The following is a 24,865-nucleotide window of genomic DNA, read 5'->3' on the forward strand; positions in this document are numbered from 1 at the left end:
GTTTAGCCCTTATCCTTAAATTATGTCCTCTAGTTCTGTTCTCACCCGCCAAGGGAAACATTCCTTCTGCATCCAGTCTGTCTAGACCTGTCAGAATTTTATACACTTCTATGAGGTCCCCTCTCAATCTTCTAAACTCCAGTGTGTACATCCCTAAACTACATACTCTCTCCTCATAGGTCATTCCCGCCATTCCTGGTATCAGCCTGGTGAATCGCCGCTGCACCCCCTCCATGGCAAGAACATCCTTCCTCAGATGAGGCGACCAAAACTGTACACAGTACTCGAGGTGTGGTCTCACCAGTGCCCTGTACAGCTGCAGCAAGGTATCCCTGTTCCTGTATTCTAACCCTTTTGCTATGAAGGCCAGCATACCGTTTGCCTTCTTGACCGCCTGTTGCACCTGCATGCTCGCCTTCAGTGACTGGTGTACAAGAACACCCAGGTCTCTCTGTACTTCCCCCTCTCCCAATCTATTGCCATTTAAATAATAATTTGCCCTCCCGTTCCTGCACCCAAGGTGGATAACTTCGCACTTGTCCACATTATAGTGCATCTGCCATTTATCCGCCCAATCGCCCAGTCTGTCCAAATCGCTCTGGAGCTTCCTGGTCTCTTCCTCTGAGCCCACCCCACCTCCTAGTTTAGTGTCGTCTGCAAATTTGGAAATGCTGCATCCGACTCCCTGATCCAGGTCATTAATGTAAATTGTGAACAGCTGGGGGCCCAGGACAGATCCCTGTGGTACCCCACTTGTTACTGCCTGCCATTCAGAAAATGAGCCGTTTATTCCAACTCTCTGTTTTCTATCTGACAGCCAGTTCCCTATCCACGCCAAAACTTTCCCCTTTATCCCATGAGCCTCAATTTTCCATGCTAATCTTTTATGTGGGACCTTATCGAAGGCCTTTTGGAAGTCCAGGTACACCACATCTACTGGCTCTCCCCCATCTATTCTACCAGTTACTCCCTCAAAAAATTCCAATAGATTAGTCAAGCACGATTTACCCTTTGTAAATCCATGTTGACTCTGTCCTATCCTGTCCCCATTTGCTAAGTGCTCCGCTATTTCATCCTTAATGATGGACTCCAGCATTTTGCCCACAACTGATGTAAGGCTTACAGGTCTGTAATTACCTGCTTTTTCCCTACCCCCCTTTTTGAATAGTGGGGTAACGTTAGCTACCCTCCAATCCATCGGCACTGTTCCCGAGTCTAATGAATTCTGAAAAATCATCCTTAGTGCATCCGCTATCTCTAGGGCCACCTCCTTCAGTACCCTAGGATGCATGTTATCAGGCCCTGGGGATTTGTCCACCTTCAATCCCTTTAGCTTCCTTAACACCATATCCTTAGAGATATTGATTTGCGTCAGTTCCTCCTTTGCCAATGTCCCTATTTTTCCCGATATCCCAGGGAGGTTTTTTGTGTCTTCCTTCGTAAAGACTGACCCAAAGTATGCATTTAGTTGATCTGCCATTTCCTTATTTCCCATTATATATTCCCCCGTATCTGACTGCAGGGATGTGTTCAGGAGGACCTGGGTGCAGTGGCACAAACCTTTCAATGATCTCATTAGTTCACAAAATGTTAGTACAAAGCCACACTCAACCTCAGCCTGCCGTGCCTTTCATCGCAGCCCCATCACTCTGCCTTCCCTACCCTACTACTGCACATCCTCACACCAACTTACCTTGCACGTCCACCCATCCCTCTCTCTTTATCTACATTATCACATCTCCATCTCACTAGCCACCCCTCACAGTCACCCTCATCCTAGTGCAATCATACCAACTAACAACACACAAGGGTCTTTTATCCAATGTTCATGTAAAGTTTCTGTTAATGTGCTGTCAAACATTGAAATCTTTATTTTCAACACTTTCCGTTCTTGGACAGATTTGTGTGCACCTTTGGAAGTGGCTCAGTGAGTTGCAGTGAATGATGAGACATAACAGTACCCCCCACAATGGTGGTGAGTGTGAAAGTAATGGCTTGGGCATTGTAGGGATGCTTTATGGTGTTGGTGTAGGGTGGTGCCAACCTGGTGCATCATGTGGCAGCCAGGGTGTACAGCATCAAGTGAGGTAAATCTGGCTATGGTGAGGCCATCCCTGGCCTCCCGGGCAGCAATGTGGTCGGTTGCTGATGCCCTCTGTCCTGTGCAGCATCAGGTGATTGCGGAGAAGGTTGGTGGTGTTGTTGGTGCTGCTGGTGTGCCTGGTGCTGCTGGTGTTGGGGCTGAACGTGGTCGGATTCTGAGGACCAAGGTGAGACAATATAAAGGGCACCCAAGCTGATGGAATAGATGACAGGTGAAGTAGAGATGACAGAAACATTCTGTCAATGGTGAGAGAATTCTTTCAATGAAGTGAGAGTGGAGAGTGGAAAGCCTGCAGAATGTGTGCTGGAAATGGACTGAGAAACAGCATGTGTCTGAGGAAAGTGATGATCTATCAGGTGGGAGTTTTTATTGTACATTTGAACCTGTCAATCAACCAGCTGGAGCAATGGCTACTGAACTCCCACCTCAGGTTGACGGCCGTGGTCCCCGAACAGCGTGGTTGCCGTGGCCATGAAGTTAAAGTGAAAAGGTAAGTTAAAAAAGCCTGTTAATGATCTGTCAGCTAGATGTTAATGAGATTAATTTGGTTTCCCCTGCCACTGCCTGTCGGGTCTGCTCAGCGCTGACAGGCCTGACATCGGGGTCCCGGCCCGCTGTCAAAAAATCAAATTTGCCACCCGACCCGCCACTGATACCGCCCGCTGATTGCCCGGAAAATTCCAGCCTATGATTCTATAAGAAAAGTCAACACTGAGAGGAAGGATAATGAAAGGACATATATCCTTACCGGTCAGACTCTTCAGATTGGGGAAACGTAGAAGCCCAGATATGTAGATGTTTAAAAATGACAGTCCAGTTAGACAAATGGAATTCTGGGTTTTACACAAGACACGTTAAATATAAAAGCAAGGAAGTACAAGACAATGGTTAGGCCACACGGTTGGAGTATTGTGTACAGGAAGAAAGGGAACGGGTGACCAACAGGCAGAGTACTAGGCGCAGGCAGGTAGTACAGGGGTCCCCTGTGGACATCACCCTCTCAAACAAATACACCACTTTGAGTACTGTTGGGGGGGGATGGCTTATCAGAGGAAGGCAGCAGCAGCCAACTTCTTGGCACCAGGGGTGGCCCTGCTGCACAGGACGGGAGGAAAAAGAGGGGTAGAGCTATAGTAATAGGGGATTCTATTGTAAGGGGTACAGATAGGCGTTTCTGCGGCCACAAACGAGACTCCAGGATGGTGTGTTGCCTCCCTGGTGCAAGGGTTAAGGATGTCTCAGAGCAGCTGCAGAACATTTTGGAAGGGGAGGGTGAACAGCCAGTTGTCGTGGTGCATATAGGCACCAACGTTATAGGTAAAAACCGGGATGAGGTCCTAAAAGCTGAATATAGGGAGTTAGGAGGTAAATTAAAAAATAGGCCCTCAAAGGCAGTAATCTCAGGATTGCTACCAGTGCCACGTGCTAGTCAGAGTAGAAATAGAAGGATATTTCAGATGAATACGTGGCTAGAGGAATGGTGCCAGGGGGAGGGATTCAAGTTCCTGGGACATTGGAACCGGTTCTGGGGGAGATGGGACCAGTTCAAACCGGATGGTTTGCACATGGGCAGGGCTGGAAACGATGTCCTAGGGGGTGTGTTTGCTAGTGCTCTGGGGGAGGGTTTAAACTAAGATGGCAGGGGGTTGGGAACCTGAGCAGGGGGACAGAGGAAAGGGAAACAAGGATAAAAGCAAAAGATAGGAAGGAGAAAAACAAAAGTGGCAGTCAGAGAAATCAACGGTTTAAATCAAACATGGCCACAGTAAATAATAATTCTAATAAGTCGGAGAGCGTTAAAAAAACAAGCCTGAAGGCTTTGTGTCTTAATGCGAGGAGCATTCGTAATAAGGTGGATGAATTGGCTGCGCAAATAGAGGTAAACAAATATGATTTGGTTGGGATTACGGAAACGTGGCTCAAGGATGGCCAAGGCTGGGAACTCAACATCCAGGGGTATTCGATATTCAGGAAAGATAGGCAAAAAGGAAAGGGAGGTGGGGTAGCATTACTGGTTAAAGAAGGGATTAACACAATTGTAAGGAAGGATATTAGCTCTGATGATGTGGAATCTGTATGGGTAGACTTGAGAAATACCATGGGGCAGAAAACGTTAGTGGGAGTGGTATATAGACCTCCAAACAGTAAGGCGGAGGTTGGGGATGGCATTATGTCGGGGAACATAGGGTCTAATGACAGGGAGGAAATGATAGAAATCAGTATTTGTAGGGAAATGGTGTTAGGGAAATTGATGGGATTGAGGGCTGATAAATCACCAGGGCCTGATAATCTACAACCTAGGGTACTTAAGGAAGTGGCCCTGGAAATAGTAGATGCATTGCTGGTCATCTTGCAAAATTCGATAGACTCTGGAACAGTATCCATGGATTGGCGGGTAGCTAATGTTACCCCACTGTTCAAAAAGGGTGGTAGAGAGAAAACGGGGAATTACAGACCGGTAAGCCTGACATCGGTAGTGGGGAAAATGCTAGAGTCCATTATAAAGGATGTAATAGCAGAGCACTTGGAAAACAGTGACAGGATCGGACAAAGTCAACATGGATTTACGAAAGGTAAATCATGCTTGACTAATCTACTGGAATTTTTTGAGGATGTAACTGGTAAAATAGATAAGGGAGAACCAGTGGATGTGGTGTTTTTGGATTTTCAAAAGGCTTTCGATAAGGTCCCGCATAAGAGATTAGCGTGTAAAATTAAGGCACATGAGATTGGGGGCAAGGTATTGACTTGGATGGAGAACTGGTTGGCAGACAGAAAGCAAAGAGTTGGAATAAACGGCTCTTTTTCCGAGTGGCAGGCAGTGACTAGTGGAGTACCACAGGGATCGGTCCTTGGACCCCAGCTATTCACAATATATATTAATGATCTGGATGAGGGAACTAGATGTAATATCTCCAAGTTTGCAGATGACACAAAGCTGGGTGGGCGTGTGTGCTGTGAGGAGGATACCAAGAAACTCCAGTATGACTTGGACAGGTTGGGTGATTGGGCAGAAGCATGGCAGATGCAATATAACGTGGATAAATGTGAGGTTATGCACTTTGTAGTCAAAAACAGGAAGGCAGATTATTATCTGAATGGCAGTAGATTGGGAGAAGGGGAAGTGCAACGAGACCTGGGTGTCCTTGTGCACCAGTCGCTGAAGGTAGGCATGCAGGTGCAGCAGGCGGTTAAGAAGGCAAATGGTATGTTGGCCTTCGTAGCGAGAGGGTTTGAGTACAGGAACAAGGATGTCTTGCTGCAGTTGTACAGGGCCTTGGTGAGACCACATCTTGAGTATTGTGTGCAGCTTTGGTCGCCATATCTGAGGAAGGATGTTCTTGCCATGGAGGGAGTGCAGCGAAGATTCACCAGGCTGATACCTGGGATGGCAGGGATGACGTATGAGGAAAGATTGGGTCGATTGGGCTTGTACTTGCTGGAGTTTAGAAGAATGAGAGGGGATCTCATCGAAACTTATAAAATTCTAACGGGACTGGACAGACTAGATGCTGGAAGGATGTTCCCGATGGTCGGGGAGTCCAGAACCAGGGGTCACAGTCTAAGGATAAGGGGTAAGCCAATTAGGACAGAGATGAGGAGGAATTTCTTCACCCAGAGAGTGGTGAACCTGTGGAATTCTCTACCACAGAAGGCAGTAGAGGCCAATTCATTAAATATATTCAAGAAGGAGTTGGATATATTTCTTAAGGCTAGGGGGATCAAGGGATATGGAGAGAAGGCAGGAACAGGGTACTGAATTTGGACGATCAGCAAGCTCGAGGGGCCGAATGGCCTACTCCTGCTCCTATCACAGAATCACAGAAACCCCACAGTGCAGATAGAGGCCATTTCAGCCCTATGTTTCTATTAAAAGGGAAATTAAAGAAGCGTGCAAAAAGGGCACAGCAGTCATCATGGGTGACTTTAATCTACATATAGATTGGGCGAACCAAATTAGTAACAATAGTGTGGACGAGGAATTTCTGGAGTGTTTACGGGATGGTTTCCTGTACCAATATGTCGAGGAACCAAACAGAGATCAGGCCATCTTAGACTGGGTATTATGTAACGAGAAAGGATTAATTAGCAATCTTGTTGTACGAGGCCCCTTGGGTCGGAGCGATCATAATATGATCGAATTCTTCATTAAGATGGAGAATGAAGTACAGGAAATTTTCTGGTATCCGGCACTGACGGGACCGAGCTGGTGCCGGTCGATCAACACTGCCGGAGAAACGAGCGCTAATGTTAAAACATACGGAGCTCAGAGCTCCGTCTGAAGCAACAAACCCTGTTGCTTCAAAACAGTCGGTGCAGCTTGCAAGCGTCTCTGTAGCTAAGCAACAGCTTCAGCTACACGCTTGCACAGCCACAAATGGAGAAAAAAAGCAACGAAAAGTAAAAAAAGTTATCTGAACCGACTCCTGAATTTTGCCGGTGGATAGAACATTCCGGATATTTAACCTCCGTTTAAATGAAAGTTTCCTGTACTTGACTCAGAGACTAGGGTCCTAAATTTAAATAAAGGAAACTACGACGGTCTGAGGCGCGAGTTGGGTAGGATTAATTGGGGAATGTCGCTCAAAGGATTGACGGTGGATAAGCAATGGCAAACATTCAAAGACCGCATGGATGAACTACGGAATTTGTTCATCCCAGTTTGGCACAAAAATAAAACAAAAAAGGTGACTCAACCGTGGTTAACAAGGGAAATTAGGGATAGCATAAGATCCAAGGAGAGGACATATAAATTGGCCAGAAAAAGCAATAATCCTGAGGATTGGGAGCAATTTAGGATTCAACAAAGGAGGACAAAGGGATTAATTAAGAAGGGGAAAATAGAATATGAGAGTAAGCTTTCAAGGAGCACAAAAACTGACTGTAAAAGCTTTTATAGATATGTGAAGAGAAAAAGAGTGGTGAAGTCAAGCGTAGGTCCCTTGCAGTCAGAATCAGGGGAATTTATAATGGGGAACAAAGAAATGGCAGACCAACTAAACACATATTTTGGTTCTGTCTTCACAAAGGAGGACACAAGTAACCTCCCAGAGATGCCGGGGAACATAGGGTCTGATGAAAGAGAGGAACTGAAAGAAATCAGTATTTGTAGGGAAATGGTGTTAGGGAAATTGATGGGATTGAAGGCCGATAAATCCCCAGGGCCTGATAATCTACATCCTAGGGTACGTAAGGAAGTGGCCCTAGAAATAGTAGATGCATTGCTGATCATCTCCCAACATTCGATGGAATCTGGAACAGTACCCATGGATTGGAGGGTAGCTAATGTTACCCCACTATTCAAAAAGTTGGTAGAGAGAAAACGGGGAATTACAGACCGGTAAGCCTGACATCAGTAGTGGGGAAAATGCTAGAGTCCATTATAAAAGATGTAATAGCAGAGCACTTGGAAAACAGTGACAGGATCGGACAAAGTCAACATGGATTCACAAAAGGTAAATCGTGCTTGACTAATCTACTGGAATTTTTTGAGAATGTAACTGGTAAAATAGATTAGGGAGAACCAGTGAATGTGGTGTATCTGGACTTTCAGAAGGCCTTCGATAAGGTCCCGCATAAAAGAGATTAGCGTGTAAAGTTAAGGCACATGGGATTGGGGGCAAGGTATTGACTTGGATAGAGAACTGGTTGGCAGACAGAAAGCAAAGAGTTGGAATAAACGTGTCCTTTTCCGAGTGGCAGGCAGTGACTAGTGGGGTACCACAGGGATCAGTCCTTGGACCCCCAGCTATTCACAATATATATTACTGATCTAGACAAGGGAACTAGATGTAATATCTCCAAATTTGCAGACGACACAAAGCTGGGTGGGCGTGTGTGCTGTGAGGAGGATGTCGAGAAACTCCAGGATGATTTGGACATGTTGGGTGATTGTGCGGAAACATGGCAGATACAATATAACGTGGATAAATGTGAGGTTGTCCACTTTGGTGGCAAAAACAGGAAGTCAGATTATTATCTAAATGGCAATAGATTGCGAGAAGGGGAAGTGCAACGAGACCTGGGTGTCCTTGTGCACCAGTCGCTGAAGGTAAGCATGCAGGTGCAGCAGGCGGTTAAGAAGGCAAATGGTATGTTGGCCTTCGTAGCGAGAGGGTTTGAGTACAGGAACAAGGATGTCTTGCTGCAGTTGTACAGGGCCTTGGTGAGACCACATCTTGAATATTGTGTGCAGTTTTGGTCACCTTATCTGAGGAAGGGTGTTCTTGCCATGGAAGGAGTTCAGCGAAGATTCACCAGGCTGATACTTGGGATGGCAGGAATGACGTATGAGGAGAGATTGGGTCGATTGGGCTTGTACTCGCTGGAGTTTAGAAGAATGAGAGGTGATCTCATTGAAACTTATAAAATTCTGACAGGACCGGACAGACTAGATGCAGGAAGGATGTTCCCGATGATCGGGGAGTCCAGAACCAGGGGACACAGTCTAAGGATAAAGGGTAGGCCATTTAAGACAGAAATGAGGAGGAATTTCTTCACCCAGAGAGTGGTGAACCTGTGGAACTCTCTACCACAGAAGGCGGTGGAGGCCAGTTCATTAAATATATTCAAGAAGGAGTTGGATATATTTCTTAAGGCTAAAGGGATCAAGGGGTATGGGGAGAAAGCAGGGACCGGGTACTGTATTTGGATGATCAGCCATGATCGCATTGAATGGCGGAGCAGGCTCGAGGGGCCAAATGGCCTATTCCTGCTCCTATCTTCTATGTTCCTATGTTACAGTTCTGGGCTCCCCATTCTAGGAAGCAGACTGGAACCATGGAAAAGATGCAGTGAAGATTCGCTAGAATGAAAGAACTTCAGCGGGTAAATAGTAAAAAATAGTTGATTCTACTGGACAATGAATCATTAACGAGGGGCATTGACTCAGGATCATCATTAGAACAATGAAGGGATAATTTAGAGATTTTGTTCACACAGTGCGTTATTGAACTCGGCATGCTTCATCACAAGGGGCTGTTGAAGCAGAGACGATCATTTTATTTAAAAGGGAATTGGATAAGGATTTAAAAAGGAAGAATATAAAAGGGAAGGGGGAAAGAACAGGGAAGTCGGATTATAGTAGACAGACCCAGTTGAAGAGCTGGCACTGGCACGGGCGTGACGGGCTGAACGACCTCCTTCTGTGCTGTAAATTCCATGGGCCTGAAACTCGCAACAATCCTGCCCCAGTGGAACAAGCGTCACAGAGCGGAGCACCACCTGCCTATGGAGACCCCGATCCCAAAGCCCAGCGGTGAGTTAATTTAAATCATAGAATCTTTCGGCAACGAACCAGGCCATTCGGCCCATCGTGCCTATTCCCGCTCTTTGAAAGAGCTTTCCAATTAGTCCCACTCCCCCTGCTCTTTCCCCCCACAGCCCGCAGTTTTCTCCCTTCAAATATTTATCCAATTCCCTTTTGAAAGTTACTATTGAACCTGCTTCCACCGCCCTTTCAGGCACTGCATTCCAGGTCATCATAACTCGCTGGGTAAAAGAAATTCTCATCGCCCTGGTTCTTTTGCCAATTACCATAAATCTCTGTCCTCTGGTTACCGACCCACCTGCCAGTGGAAACAGTTTCTCCCGATCTACAAAACTCTTCATGATTTTTGAACGCCTCCACTAAATCTCCCCTTAACCTTCTCTGCTCTAAGGAGAACAATCCCAACTTCTCCGGTGTCTCATCCCTGGTACTATTCTAGTAAATCTCCTCTGCACCCTCTTTAAGGCCTTGACATCTTTCCTAAAGTGTGGTGCCCAGAATTGGACACAATACTGGCCCCATTGGCTGGGATGGGTGCTATCTCTGGCATCTTGTGCATCCGCTCCCCTCCCTTCGCCCCACCTTCAACCATCTAGGCCCACACACTCTGGAATTCCCCCGTTCTGCCGCTCCACTTGCCTCAGCTCCTCTTAAGACCCGCCTTAAAATCCCTTTCACTTTGGTCACCCCTCCCAATATGTTCTTCTTTGATTTGGCGCCCAATTGCTGTCCTCGCGCCTCCACGAAGTGCCTTGACGCGTTTTCTGCGTTAACAGCACTGTAGAAATGCAAGTTGTTGTAGTATTTTCTTCAGTGAAAACAAAAGCTTAGAACAAACTTTGTGATGACTGTCATGAATCTTATCATTCATGGAGAAATGACACATGAAGTAACACTGGGCGGCCAGCTGGTGGCACCGTCCAAGGAGTATAAATACTCGGGCGTGGGCCCAGCTTGCTCAGGATGTTTCTGTAACCAGGAACTAGTGATGTAACTAGAATCTCATGGTTGTGAAACAGTTGATTAAAGCCTTGTTTTATACTCAAACCAAGTGCTCAGTAGTCTTTTTACATCAATGACGACTAAGAACAAAGTTCGAGATAAAGAGACGAGACTAAAATTTAAATCATTTATCTGGCTGAAACTGGCTGGGAGGGGTGACCACTGGTTGCTAGCTCACAGCTTTTTAGAGCAGATGTTGCAAAGTGAACTACATAAGTTAAGTCTTCATTCTCATCAAGGCCCCAGTTTCTCGTGGCCTTATGAGGAAATGTAACAATGGGCCAGGATTTGCTGGAGCAGGGGCATCTCGCGACGTGCTCCGTTTGTTAGATTTATTTTTTCTAAAAGATGTAATAGCAGAGCACTTGGAAAACAGTGACCGGATTGGACAAAGTCAACATGGATTTACAAAAGGTAAATCGTGCTTGACTAATCTACTGGAATTTTTTGAGGATGTAACTGGTAGAATAGATAAGGGAGAACCAGTGGATGTGGTGTATTTGGACTTTCAGAAGGCTTTCGATAAAGTCCTGCATAAGAGACTAGCGTGCAAAGTTAAAGCACATGTGATTGGGGGTAAGGTACTGACTTGGATAGAAAACTGGTTGGCAGACAGGAAGCAAAGAGTTGGAATAAACTGGTCTTTTTCTGAGTAGAAGGCAGTGACCAGTGGGGTACCGCAGGGATCGGTGCTAGGACCCCAGCTATTCACAATATATATTAATGATCTAGACGAGGGAATTAGATGTAATATCTCCAAGTTTGCAGACGACACAAAGCTGGGTGGGCGTGTGTGCTGTGAGGAGGATGCAGAGAAACTCCAGTACGATTTGGACAGGTTGGGCAATTGGGCAAATGCATGGCAGATGCAGTATAATGTGGATAAATGTGAGGTTATCCACTTTGGTGGCAAAAACAGGAAGGCAGATTATTATCTGAACAGCAATAGATTGGGAAAAGGGGAAGTGCAACGAGACCTGGGTGTCCTTGTGCACCAGTCGCTGAAGGTAAGCATGCAGGTGCAGCAGGTGGTTAAGAAGGCAAATGGTATGCTGGCCTTCATAGCGAGAGGGTTTGAGTACAGGAGCAAATGTGTCTTGCTGCAGTTGTACAGGGCCTTGGTGAGACCACACCTTGAGTATTGTGTGCAGTTTTGATCACCTTATCTGAGGAAGGATATTCTTGCCATGGAGGGAGTGCAGCAAAGATTCACCAGACTGATACCTGGGATGGCAGGAATGACGTATGAGGAGAGATCGGGTCGATTGGGCTTATATTCGCTGGAGTTTAGAAGAATGAGAGGGGATCTCATTGAAACTTATAAAATTCTAACAGGACTAGACAGACTAGATGCAGGAAGGATGTTCCCGATGGTCGGGGAGTCCAGAACCAGGGGTCACAGTCTTAAGGATAAGGGGTAAGCCATTTAGGACAGAGATGAGGAGGAATTTCTTCACCCAGAGAGTGGTGAACCTGTGGAATTCTCTACCACAGAAGGCAGTTGAGGCCAATTCATTAAATATATTCAAGAAGGAGTTAGATATATTTCTTAAGGCTAAAGGGATCAAGGGATTTGGAGAGAAGGCAGGGACAGGGTACTGAATTTGGATGATCAGCCATGATCTCATCAAATGGTGGAGCAGGCTCGAGGGGCCGAATGGCCGACTCCTGCTCCTATCTTCTATGTTTCTATGTTTCCTCACCCTTCAGCTCAAAGTTTTTTGTGCCACGAATTGCTGGGATGTACGAGCTGATTAATGAGGGCAACAGGACGTCTGGGACCTTGGTGAACGACAGGACCGACAGTCTAGCTCTTTAACCGATGAGATTTAAGGATAGAGAAAGAAACAGACGGAGAGGGATATGGGGTGAATTAGAGACAAATTAGATACAGAAAGAGAAATAAAGAGAGGGAAAGAAAGATTGGATTAAGAGAGTGAGAGAGAAAAGAGAGACATATAGGAAAAGTAAAAATAAAATGTTTACATTTGGAAAAAACCTCTAGCAGCAATTTACTACCTGCAGGAATGAGACGCCACAGTTTCAGTTGTTCTCTTTCTGGGCCGGAGAGGTTGGGTGGCTTTGCAGGTACATAAATCTTATCATTAAAAGGGTCCTTACACCATTAAGTACCAACCCTAACTTTCTGCAGCAAGTTTAATTCATTTTAACAGCTCAAATGCAGCTATTTCTTGAAATGCACGGGAAAGCTGACAGCGAGCTCTTGTTTTCGTGAGGCTAATGGCGGAGCGGCGCAAATCGTCCAGCAATTTGAGACGATGTGCAACTCCCGGAGTATCTCTTCCTCCCCACCCCCACAAATTGCTGGGCGATTTACACACTAATAACGACACGTGCATTTAACTTGCCGTGATTTTCCGCAGCAAGTCCTGGACCAATATTTGGGTTATTTTACTTTGAAAGAAACACTGGCAGGGAAGGTGGACTCCTGAAAAGACCAGGGGGGAAAAAGGCAGCAAGCAAAAACTGAATTTGTGACAAAGTTATTTTTCCAGATTAAAATACTCGGCAACAGATGACTAGACTGAAGGAGTCATTTTACAATATCAGGCTCCCGCATATTACAGATAAAAATTGACAGTGAGCGCATGCCTTTCGGAGCGTGATTTTGTAAAGCTGTCCCCTTTAAACTTGAACTAAATTTCTTCTGAAGGCTACAAATAAAATAGGACTAAAATGTGAGGACCAGAGACAATAATAAAGCTTTTAAAATTATCTCTAGGACTGTGCCAACATTGGTTTCGTAACAGGACCATTAGACAACCAATCCCCCACTGCAGTTGTAGTTTGGTCGAGAGACACTATTCTTTTCATATTATTCTTTGACAACCATTCTACCAGTTGTACATTAACAAGATGTATTTGCTTTTTCCTCCCTTTTTCAGCCCTTTGTCTCCCAATATTCTTTCCTGTGATTGCTTTCCATTTTTGAATCATCGCTGTCTTTGATCAATTTGTTTTCTTTTATCCTGTCATGGAATTCAATAAAACCCCTGATTCTAATCTTACAGGGTTCATGTAGAGGATTACTTTTTAATCACAGGAGCCTTAGCTTGCTGGTTGCGCACTCGCCTCTGAGTCACATAATTGTAGGTTCAAATTTGACTCCAGAGACTTGAGCATGAAATCCAGGATGATACTTCAGCACAGTGCTGAGGGAGGTGCCATCTTTCAGATGAAACATTAAATTGAGGCCCCGTCTGTCCTCTTTGGTGGGTGTAACTCCAAACCATCGTCAACACCTTCACCGAAGTGAATAAGAGCATGGGCCTTACACTAAACATCCATAAGACAAAGGTCCTCTACCAACCTGTCCCCCCAACACAGCACTGCGCCCCCCCCACCGATTTATCAACATCCATGACGAGGCCTTGGACAACATGGACCACTTTCCATACCTCGGGAGCCTACTGTCAGCAAGGGCAGACGTCAGTGATGAAGTCCAACACCGCCTCCAGTGTGCCAGTGCAGCCTTCGGTCGCCTGAGGAAGAGAGTGTTTGAAGACCAGGACCTCAAACCCGGCACTAAGCTCATGGTCTACAGGGCAGCAGTGATACCCGCCCTGCTGTATGCTTCAGAGACATGGACCATGTACAGCAGGCACCTCAAAGCACTGGAGAGGTACCACCAACGCTGCCCCCGCAAGAACCTAGGCCAAACTTCATCAGCCAGCAAACTGCACCTGTTATTGCCCCACCCCCCACCACCGCTGTTGAGCACTAAAGCAATCAGCAGCACGTTTAGCGCTGAGATCAGCGCTCCAATCATGTTCATTAGCAGGCAGCACAAATATTACATGCTGCCTGCACCACTTGGAAGAGGCGCGGGCAAATAGCGCTGGCGACAGTGTTCTCGCTCAGGCCAACATCAAAGCTCTGACCACGCTCAATCAGCTCCGATGGACGGGCCACATCGTCAGCATGCCCGATACAAGACTCCCAAAACAAGCGCTCTACTCGGAGCTCCGACACGGCAAGAGAGCCCCAGGTGGGCAGAGGAAACGCTTCAAGGACACCCTCAAAGCCTCCTTGGAAAAAGTGCAACATCCCCCACCAACACCTGGGAATCCCTGGCCCAAGACCGCACAAAGTGGAAGAGAAGCATCCAGGAAGGCGCCGAGCACCTCGAGTCTCTTCGCCGGGAGCAAGCGCAAACGGCGGAAGGAGCGCACGTCAACCCAAGCGCCCCACCCACCCGCCCCTTCAACCACCGTCTGCCCCACCTGTGACAGAGACTGGAGGTCCCGCATTGGACTCATCAGTCACCTGAGAACTCATTTTTAGTGTGGAAGCAAGTCATCCTCGGTTCCGAGGGACTGCCCAAGAAGAAGAAAAGATCCCATGGCACTATTTGAAGCAGACTAGGGGAGTTCTCCTGGTATCCTAGCCAATATTTATCCCCCAACCAACACACAAAAAAATTATCTGGTAATTTAACTCATTAATGGCCTAGAAATTGGATAAGGCCCGAAAAGGGGCGGGGGCTCTGGGCAGCGCTATTTGCCTGCGCCTCTTCCAAGTGGTGCAGGCAGCATGTAAACTTTGTGCTGCCTGCTAATTAACATGATTGGAGCGCTGATCTCAGCGCTCAACAGGGGTGGGGGGGGGCGGTGGGGGCCAATAACAGGTGCAGTCTACTGGCCAATGAAGTTTGGCCTAGGTTCTCTGTAGGGGAGGTGCTTTGTTGCAGAAGCACCTCATTGAGACACAATGGCCCAAGAGAAGGAGCCATACGAGTTTCAGATGCTGCACTGGAGGCCTTGGTCCTGGTGAGTCCAACGAAGGTGGGCTGCCCTTTACCTGTAGGGAGGCAAGAGGCCATCCGAGCTCATGAGCAAAAGCTTATGGGAAGAGATTGCACAATCTGTCGCAGCTGCCAGTGTTGTCCCAAGGACCTGGATGCAGTGCCGCAAAAAGTTTAATGACCTCACACGGCTGGTCAAGGTGAGTAAAGGCCATATCCCACCATCTGCACCACAAGCCTCGCCCACTGCTCAATGCAACGCACCCCCATCACTCGCCTACCAACAATCTCTACCTGTCACCACTCGCACCTCACAATCATAGCTTCACCCTCACACACGTACCACTGCTGCAGCACTCACACCCACATCTCACGCCTTGCACACACTGACAGCTATTCAACAATGGCAGGCACATCACACAACACTCACTGACACACTTCCCTTTCTCTTGCAGGTTAAGGTGGCACACAACAGACGTGATCAGCAACAGACCGGAGGCGGCCAAGCCAGGATTGAGACCCTGACCGACCTTGAGGAATCTGACCTTGGAAAGTATTGGAGGGGCAGTGACCAAGTCCGTGGCCAGCGGGGAAGTTGAAACCATTGCTGATGATGACGGTATGGTCATACCTAATCCGCCTTCTCACATCCCACTTCCCCCCCTCAACCCACAATCTCTTCTCACTTACAAGCTGCTGGTGGTGTATGCATGGATACCTTGCTTTCCCCCCCTTCCCCTCACCACAATCTGACCTTTGTACCTATCTGCTTTCAGATACCCAAGAAGTGCCACCAGTACAACCTGTCCCTCATCATCAGCAAACTGACAGAGATGAAGAAGAAGATACACCGGCACTGCATTTGACACTTGTGGACACCAGCTCAGAAAATGACACTGCGTGTACTTTAGAGGGTAATATAGAGGCGGGATCTGCACGTGGTGAGTGGGCTGCAGCCAGGCCAGGGGGAAAGGATAGCTCGGGTGCCCGCTCCCCAAAGGGCAAGTTCGCGCACGAGTTCTGCTCCACAGGACTCGGATGATGAACTCGATGGGGCGGCCTTCAGAAGAAGGGTGATGGGCATGCACACGGAAATGTTCGGTGCAGTGGCAAGCCTGCCAGAGAGTCTCTTGTCAGTGTTAAGGAGCATGGAGGAGTCCGGCTCCAACATTGCACAGGGCTTTGCGCAGAGCTTGGAGCCCATGATTTCCAGGCTGGAAATGATGGACAACTCCAGGAGAGACTTTGTAGACATATGGATGATGCTGGGTGTGATGGGCGATCTTGCAGCTTCCATTGCAGCACAGGCGGAAGCAACCCAACGTCTGAGTGCTTCAGTGGAAGCGCAGACCGCTCTCCTGCAGTCTCGGCTTGCTGCCACGCAAGCTCAGACTGCTGCCATAGTCGCTGGGTTTACGAGTGTCGAAAGGGGCTTGCAGGGTGTCGCAGCACGCCAGCAATCTGGCCTCCAACAGATTGCTAGGAATGCTGAGGTGCCACCCCGGGGGAGTCACAGCGGGTCTGTGGTGCGAGAACCTGCTGTCCTCTCTCAGGATGACAGCATTCCTACTCCAAACACTGCCACTCCGACATTGCTCTTGCTGCTGCCTGTCAGCCAGCCAGCCCAGACTGCTGTCGCCCATGCCAAGGTGGTGCAGTCTACACCACCTGGGCCTTCTAGGGCCACAGCTGGTCGAGGTTGTCCTGCAAGTCCATCTGCAGTCTCCCCCACTGAAAGTCAGCAGCTTTTCACCAGCCATGCTGCAGCCACTGGGGGAGCACTAGAGTAGGCAAAGGAACACGAAAGACAGACACTTGGAGAATGCAGAAGGGTGAATAGTTAAGATTGTCATTTTGATTGGATTTTGATAAATTTATTAATTTTGTTTGGAATGTGTGTTTTGTGGTGACTCCCATTTCAGCTTTGTACCCAAGAGGACGCTGTGATATTCCGTGACACGGGGATGGTACGATGGGAGAGTGGCGATCAACGGGGAGCTGGGGTTTCAATCTGCCAAGTTGGAGTCTGATGAGGTGCTCACAGATAGCCCGTCTGGAACGGGGATTTGCTGCCTGCCTCCTCCTCTTCCTCCTCCTCCTCCTCTTCCTTTTCCTCCTCTTCCTTTTCCTCTTCTTCCTTTTTCCTCCTCCTCCTTTTCCTCCTCCTCCTGAGGTGGTTCAGCAACCCCTGGTGGCAAGGGCTGGGCCCTCATGATGACGAAGTTGTGGAGCGTGCAGCAGACCACCACGAAATGGGACACTCACTCCAGCGAGTACTGGAGGGCTCCTCCCGTCCGGTCAAGGCAGCGGAACCGTTGCTTGAGCACCTCGATGGTCTGCTCAATGACGTTCCTGGTGGAAGCATGGCTGTCATTATATGAGTGCTGGCCACAAGTGGTGGGGTTGCGGGGGGAAGTCATCAGCCAGGTGCAGAGCGGATAGCCCTTGTCTCCTAGCAGCCACCCTCAGGTTTGACGCGGTGACTGGAAGAGTGCTGGCACACCGGACTGGCGCAGGAGGAAGGCATCATGACTGCTGCCAGGATAGTGGGAATTCACCATCATGATGCGCTGGGCGTGGTCACATAACAACTGCACATTAAGTGAGTGGTAGCCTTTACGGTTACGGTACATCTCAGGATTGATATGCGGCGCCCACAAAGCCTCTCTGTTCAGAGAGAAGACAATGTCCCTTCTCCTGGAGTAGAGAGCCTCTATGACCTCCCGGATACAGTGCTGGATAGCGAACTGGGAGATGTTAGCTATGTCGCCTGCTCCAGACTGAAGAATCACCACCTTGCTGAAGCGGAGCCTTCTAATACACTGCTTTTGGCTTAAGTGGAGGTAAGAGAAGTGCTGTCGGAAGACCCTAGGTGGGTAAGGCCTCCTGTTGAGAGCCCTCCTCCTCCCATCTTCGCTGCCTCCACTCCGTTTCCCTATGATACTCGAGCGCGAGGGGGACTACAAGTGGAGCCCCCATGACTGGGAGCAAGTGGTGTGAGCAGAAGCCTTTAAATGAGAAGCAAGGCCTTCTCCACTTGCAACACAACTCCCTGTGACCTCAGCAACTTTAAACAAGTTTAGAAAGCTCCAAGAGTTGCAGAAACTTGGACAGAACCGGTAGAACTGAAAAAGCATGTCAGCTGCCAGTTGTTGATGGTGCTTTAAATAGCGCTGGCGGGGGCTCCTTCCTGCTGCTGAACGCTTGGTCAGCTGGTCGTGATTAGGCGAGGGCGGTGAAAATGGCAGATCGTGCGTCAAATCAGCGTTGGACACTCATTGACGTCACGACCTGCCTCATTTCCATTTCTGCAGTGAGGGCCGGCGACGCCAGTGCCGCCGACCTGCCCAAAATGGCAGCCGCCGCGGGACCCACCGGAAGTGGGCGGAAGCGAGTTGGCCGCCATTTTTTCTTCAAATCGTGCCTTAACGACTGGCGCTAAACCCCTGAATTTCTAGGCCATTGTTTTGTGGGACTTTGCTGTGGAAAAATGAACTGCTGCATTTCCCTTCATTACAACAGTGACTACTCTTAGGAACATAGGAACAGGAGGAGGCCATTGAGCCCCTCAAGCCTGCTCCGCCATTCAGTGAGATCATGGCTGATCTGTGACCTAACTCCATATACCTGCCTTTGCCCCATATCCCTTAATACCTTTGGTTAACAAAAAGCTATCAATCTCAGATTTAAAATTAACGACCCAGCATCAATTGCCATTTACGGAAGAGAGTTCCAAACTTCTACCACCCTTTGTGTGTAGAAGTGTTTCCTAATTTCACTCCTGAAAGGTCTGACTCTAATTTTTAGACTATGCCCCCTAGTCCTAGAATCCCCAACCAGCGGAAATAGTTTCTCTCTATCTACCCTATCTGTTTCCTTTTAATATCGTGAAAACTTCAATCACATCACCCCTTAACCCTCTAAATTCTGGGGAATACAACTCTAATTTGTGTAATCTCTCCTCGTAACTTAACCCTTGAATTCCAGGAATCATTCTGGTAAACCTACGCTGCACTCCCTCCAAGGCCAATATATCCTTCCTAAGGTGTGGTGCCCAGAACTGCTCACAGTGCTCCAGGTGTGGTCTAACCAGGGTTTTGTACAGCTGCAGCATAACTTCTACCCCCCTGTACTCTAGTCCTCTCGATATAAAGGCCAGCATTCCATTAGCCTTTTTGATTATTTTCTGCACCTGTTCATGACATTTTAATGATCTGTGTACCTCGACCCCCCAAGTCTCTGTGGACATCCACAGCTTTTAGCTTGTCACCATTTAGAAAGTACCCTGTTCTATCCTTTTTAGGTCCATAGTGGATGACCTCACATTTGCTTACATTGAAATCCATTTGTCACAGTTTTGCCCATTCACGTAATCTGTCAATATCCTTTTGTCATTTTATGCTTTCATCTACAGTGCCGCCTATATTTGTGTCGTCGGCAAATTTGGATATATGACTTTATATGCAATCCTCTGAGTCATTAATAAATACTATGAATAGTTGAGGCCCCAACACCGATCCCTGCGGGACACCACTAGTCACCTGCTAATTTGAGTCCCGACCCGTTATCCCTAATCTCTGTCTCCTGCCGCTCAGCCACTTTCCTAACTAGGTCAATAATTTGCCTTCAGTTCCATGGGCTTCAACCTTAGATAACAGTCTCTTATGCAGGACTTTATCAAATGCCTTCTGGAAGTCCTTATAAATAACATCCATAGACATTCCCCTGTCCACTACTTCAAAATTAAATTGGTTGTAAAGCGCTTTGGGGTGTCCTGATGCGTGGAACGGCACACTGGGCCAGAAATTAGGATCGGGTGCTTGCCGCGCGTGCAAGCCCCCGATGTGCACACACCCGGCGCGCCGACATCTGAAGCCTGGGCCTGCTTGGAATTCCTGTCACTGGCCCGGTTCCGATGTCGGCGCGATGTGCTTGCCTGATCCAGCAGCGTAGTTAGTTCGATGTGCCGGCTGGGATCAGATGAGCACTCTGCAGCCAATCAGGGGAGGGGAAACTTCATTCATGAGTTTGATAGTAAAGACTGTCAAACTCATGAAAAGTACGGGCGCCCAAAAGACTAGTTTAACTTTAAATAAAATTTTAAAAAACATCCCAATAATTAAATAAACTATAAATAACTTTAAAAAACTATTTTAAACAATTAATAAAATTTTTGAAAAAAATAATTTTTTAAGAAATCGGGTCTAAAAATAAACTTACCTCACTGTAAAGTCCTTAAAAACAATGAAGCTGTGGAAAAAATGTAATAATTTTAAATAATAGACCACTTACCTTCAAGAATCCACTCCTTACGCCTCCTTTTTATATGTCTAAAAAGTTCAGGCCCTTGCACACGGGCAAACCTGTCAAAAAGGAAGTTCAACCGCGCGCACGCGTTGGACCTCTGAACCCCTTGGAGGAAATGCCGGTTTCCCGCGCATGCGCTGTGCATGCTGAAATCCGGCACTTCTAACGGGCCCACGCGTGAGTACCCCATCCGTACTCACGCGTTGGGACCGGAATTACTGGCCCGATATAAATCATTTACTTTTTCTCTTTTTTTTTCTTTCTCTCTCTCGTATAGAGTAGGTGAATTAGTAGCAGGGCGTGTTCTTTATTTATTTTCTTTCCTTTTTCTCCCCTTCCTTCCTCCGTCTCGGTTTCAAACTAGGAGAGACACCCACCAGTAAAAAAAAAGTCAGTTGTCTCAGCCTGGAGCCAGCCCTCGATTGGAGCCATTTTATTATATCGTCCACTTCCATTTGCCTGTCGGGCTACAAATAAATATGTTCCACTGGTCTGAAATCAAAGCACACCTCGGGTTTAGGGCCAGTGATGATTGAAGACCCTTTCACGCACGATGAATGAATTTCAAGCTAGACCAGCGACGGCTGTCATTACTGTAACTAAACTAACCAAGTCCAGTTAATTTTAACTTGAAGTGTGAAATTATGTTCAGAGATTTGTTTACTGCACTTAAATGTGTGGAGTGCAATTCATTCAATGTACTGCTTTGTCACCCTTGCTCTGTGTTAAATGTCGCTGGAAGAATTGTCTCAGCGTAGCATTTTCTCACTGACGGGCGCAGTACATCAAAGTTACTTGCAATTGCTAAGAGGGAACTGAATGTAAATATTTCCATTTAGGAATCGTAAATACTTTTAATTTTAACTCGAATCATAAATCGCATGCCAAGTTTCTCTGTCTGTAAAGATTTATTGAATGTCTAGCTTTACAAGATTTACCAGAATGGTACCAGGGATGAGGGACTCTGGTTATGTGGAGAGACTGGAGAAGCTGGGATTGTTCTCCTTTGAGCAGAGGATGTTAAGGAGAGATTGTGTAGAGGTGTTCAATATTATGAGGGGTTTTGATGAGAGTAGATGAGGAGCAGCTGGCAGGAGGGTCAGTAACCAGAGGACACAGATTTAAGATAATTGACAAAAGAACCAGTGGAGAAGTAAGGAATTTTTTTTTTAATGCAGCGAGTCGTTGTGATCTGGAATGCATTGCCTGAAAGGGCGGTGGAAGCAGATTCAATAGTAACTTTCAAAAGGAATTGGATAATACTTGAAAAGAAGAAATTTGCAGGGGAGCAAGTGGGAGTGGTGGGACTAATTGGATAGCTGATTCAAAGAGCCGGCACAGACACGTTGGGGCGAATGGCCTCTTTCTGTGCTTTACGATTCTAGCTGCCTCGGATTGCAAGAGTTGTCCCTTTTTCCAGTTAGGCTAAGGGTTAGGATTTGGAATGCACTGCCTGATAGGGCGGTGGATACAGATTCAATAGTAGCCTTCAAAAGGGAATTAGATAAATACTTGAAGGAGAAAAAAAATTGCAGGGATATGGGGAAAGAGCGGGGAAGTGGGACTGACCGGATTGCTCTTCGAAAGAGCCGGCGCAGGCTCGATGGGCCGAATGGCCTCCTTCTGTGCTGTACTGTTCTCTGATTTTCGCTGACTGCTGTGATTTATGTGCCTTCGAGTTCTGTAGTACACAACAACAACAACTTGTATTTATATAGCACCTTTAACATAGTAAAACGTCCCAAGGCGCTGCACAGGAGTATTTTAAGACAAAAAATTTGACACCGGTCCACATAAGGCTAAATTAGGGCAGGTGACCAAAAGCTTAGTAGGTTGCATGATACACAGTGCATGATACATGACGTAATAAAGCTCACTACGCACTTGGTTTGAGTATAAAGCAAGGCTTTAATCAACTTGTTTCAGAACATGGAGGTCTAGTTGTACTTCACTAGTTCCTGTCTTACAAAATGTCCCTGGCAAACTGGGCCCACGCCCGAGTATTTATACTGCTTGACAGCGCCACCAGCTGGCCGTCCAGCATTATTTCATGAGTAGTTTCTTTATGATGATGAGATTTATAACAATACACATAAACAATAACAAATAAGACATTACATTGGCAGTTGAATGTGTGGTAGGATTAGTTTGGACATGCAGTTACACATTTTCAGTGATTTAGGCCAATTAAATCAGGTTCCAGGTGGGTACAGTGCCAAGCTGGCACTGATTGACAGCCTCAGTCGTGCTGCATTTTACTGTAGGATCTGTGGTGAAGCATTTTGGCTTCAGACCAATACTATAATTCTAGTATTAAAAAATTGAGCTCATTCAAAACTCAGCTGCCCCTTTCCTGACTCGTACCAAGTCTCGTTCTCCCATCATCAACAACAACTTGCATTTATATAGCGCCTTTAACGTAGTAAAATGTCCCAAGGTGCTTCACAGGAATGTTATCAAACAAAACTTGACACTGACCACATAAGGAGATAGTAAGGCAGAAAAGAGGTAGGTTTTAAGGAGCGTCTTAAAGGAGGAAGGAGAAGTAGAGAGGCATAGAGGTTTAGGGAGGGAATTCCAGAACTTAGGGTCTAGACAGCTGAAGGCAAGACCTCCAATGGTGGAACAATGTGCAAGAGGCCAGAATTGGAGGAGCGCAGATATTTCGGCGGGCTGTAGGGCTGGAGGAGGTTACAGAGATAGGGAGGGATTTGAAAACAAGAATGAGAATTTTGAAATCGAGGTTTTGCTTAACCGGGAGCCAATGTAGGTCAGCGAGCACAGGGGTGATGGATAAACGAGACTTCATAAATAGAGGCATAGAGTATAAAATCAAGGAAGTTATGATGAACATTTATAAAACACTGGTCTGATCTCAACTGGAGTATTGTGTCCAATTCTAAGCACCGCATTTTAGGAAAGCCTTGGAGAGGGTGTAGAAAAGATTTACAAGAATGGTTCCAGGGATGAGGGACTTCAGTTACATGGATAGACTGGAGAAGCTGGGGTTATTCTCCTTAGAGCAGAGAAGGTTGAGAGGAGATTTGATAGAGGTGTTCAAAATCATGAGGGGTCTAGACAGAGTAGATAGAAACTGTTCCCATTGGCAGAAGGGTCGAGAACCAGAGGCCACAGATTTAAGGTGATTGGCAGAAGAACCAAAGGCGACATGAGGGAAAACTTTTTACGCAGCGAGGTGGTGAGGATCTGGAATGCACTGCCTGAAAGGGTGGTGGAAGCAGATTCAATTCTAGTATTAAAAAATTGAGCTCATTCAAAACTGCATTTATATAGCGCCTTTAATGTAGTAAAATGTCCCAAGGCACTTCACAGGAATGTTTTAACAAAGGATTAGCCAAGATGTCGTTTTTCTTTGTTGTTTCAGGGTCTACAAGTGCACTGTAACGACTGCGCTCTGGTCACCAGCTCCGGGCACCTCATCGGGAGCCGGCGCGGAGCCGAGATCGACCGCGCGGAGTGCGTCATAAGGATGAATGACGCACCGACGCGGGGCTACCAGGAGGATGTGGGCCGGAGGACGAGCCTCCGGGTGGTCGCTCACTCCAGCATCCAGCGGCTGCTGCAGAAGGGCGGCGAGCTGCTCAACGCCAGCCGGGACCCGGCCTTCATCTTCTGGGGCCCCAGCAGCTGCATGAGGAGGGACGGCAAGGGGCGGCTTTACAATCACCTGCAGCTTATCCACCGCATCCTGCCCAGGCTGAAGCTGCACACCATCACACGGCAGAAGATGCTGCACTTTGACGAACTCTTCGAGAGAGAGACCGGGAAGGACAGGTACGGAGGGGCAAATGTGACAGCCCGTTCAAAGACGGGACGTCACACTCGCTCACCCATCTCCCCCCCCCCCCCCCGTGCTCGCTGACCTACATTGGCTCACAGTCCAGCAATGCCTCCAATTTTAAAATGTGCATCCTCGTGTTCAAATCCCTCCAAGGCCTCCCTCCCTCTCCCTATCTCTGTAACCTCCTCCAGCTCTACAACCCTCCGAGATCTCTGCGCTCCTCCAACTCTGGCCTCTTGTGCATCCCCCGATTTTCATTGCTCCATCATTGCCGGCCGTGCCTTCAGCTGTCTAGGTCCTAAGCCCTGGAATTCCCTCCCTACAACAACAACAAGACGCTCCTGAAAACCTACCTCACCTGTCCAAATATCTGCTGATGTGGCTCGGTGTCAATTTTTAGTCTGAATACGCTCCTGTGAAGCACCTTGGGATGTTTCACTAGAAAGATATTAAAGGGCATGGAGATGGAGCAGGGGAATGGGCGTGGAGTAGGTAGCTCTGATGCGAGGACACCAGCACAGGGACGTTGGGCTGAATGGCCTCCCTCTGTGCTGAAACTTGCCATGGAGGGAGTGCAGCGAAGATTCACCAGACTGATACCTGGGATGGCAGGAA

The 24,865-nt window shown here is 47.4% G+C and overlaps 1 protein-coding gene across 3 annotated transcripts in view; it reads left to right on the plus strand.

Annotated features, from left to right (window-relative positions):
• Positions 1-24,865, plus strand: part of st6galnac5a (ST6 (alpha-N-acetyl-neuraminyl-2,3-beta-galactosyl-1,3)-N-acetylgalactosaminide alpha-2,6-sialyltransferase 5a) — a 62,409-nt gene that overhangs the window by 18,015 nt on the left and 19,529 nt on the right. For all 3 annotated transcript variants that reach the window (XR_015077739.1, XM_085983447.1, XM_085983448.1), the window contains exon 3: positions 23,834-24,243. Coding sequence is in view for 2 of the 3 variants with exons in the window: in XM_085983447.1 (XP_085839573.1) it covers positions 23,834-24,243 (410 nt within the window). In the remaining variant the exon portion in view is untranslated. The remainder of the gene's footprint in view (positions 1-23,833; positions 24,244-24,865) is intronic.

This window comes from Somniosus microcephalus, chromosome 3, assembly GCF_052327205.1.
Source record: "Somniosus microcephalus isolate GS21.2 chromosome 3, FLI_Smic_1.0, whole genome shotgun sequence".
NCBI classification, from domain to species: domain Eukaryota; kingdom Metazoa; phylum Chordata; class Chondrichthyes; order Squaliformes; family Somniosidae; genus Somniosus; species Somniosus microcephalus.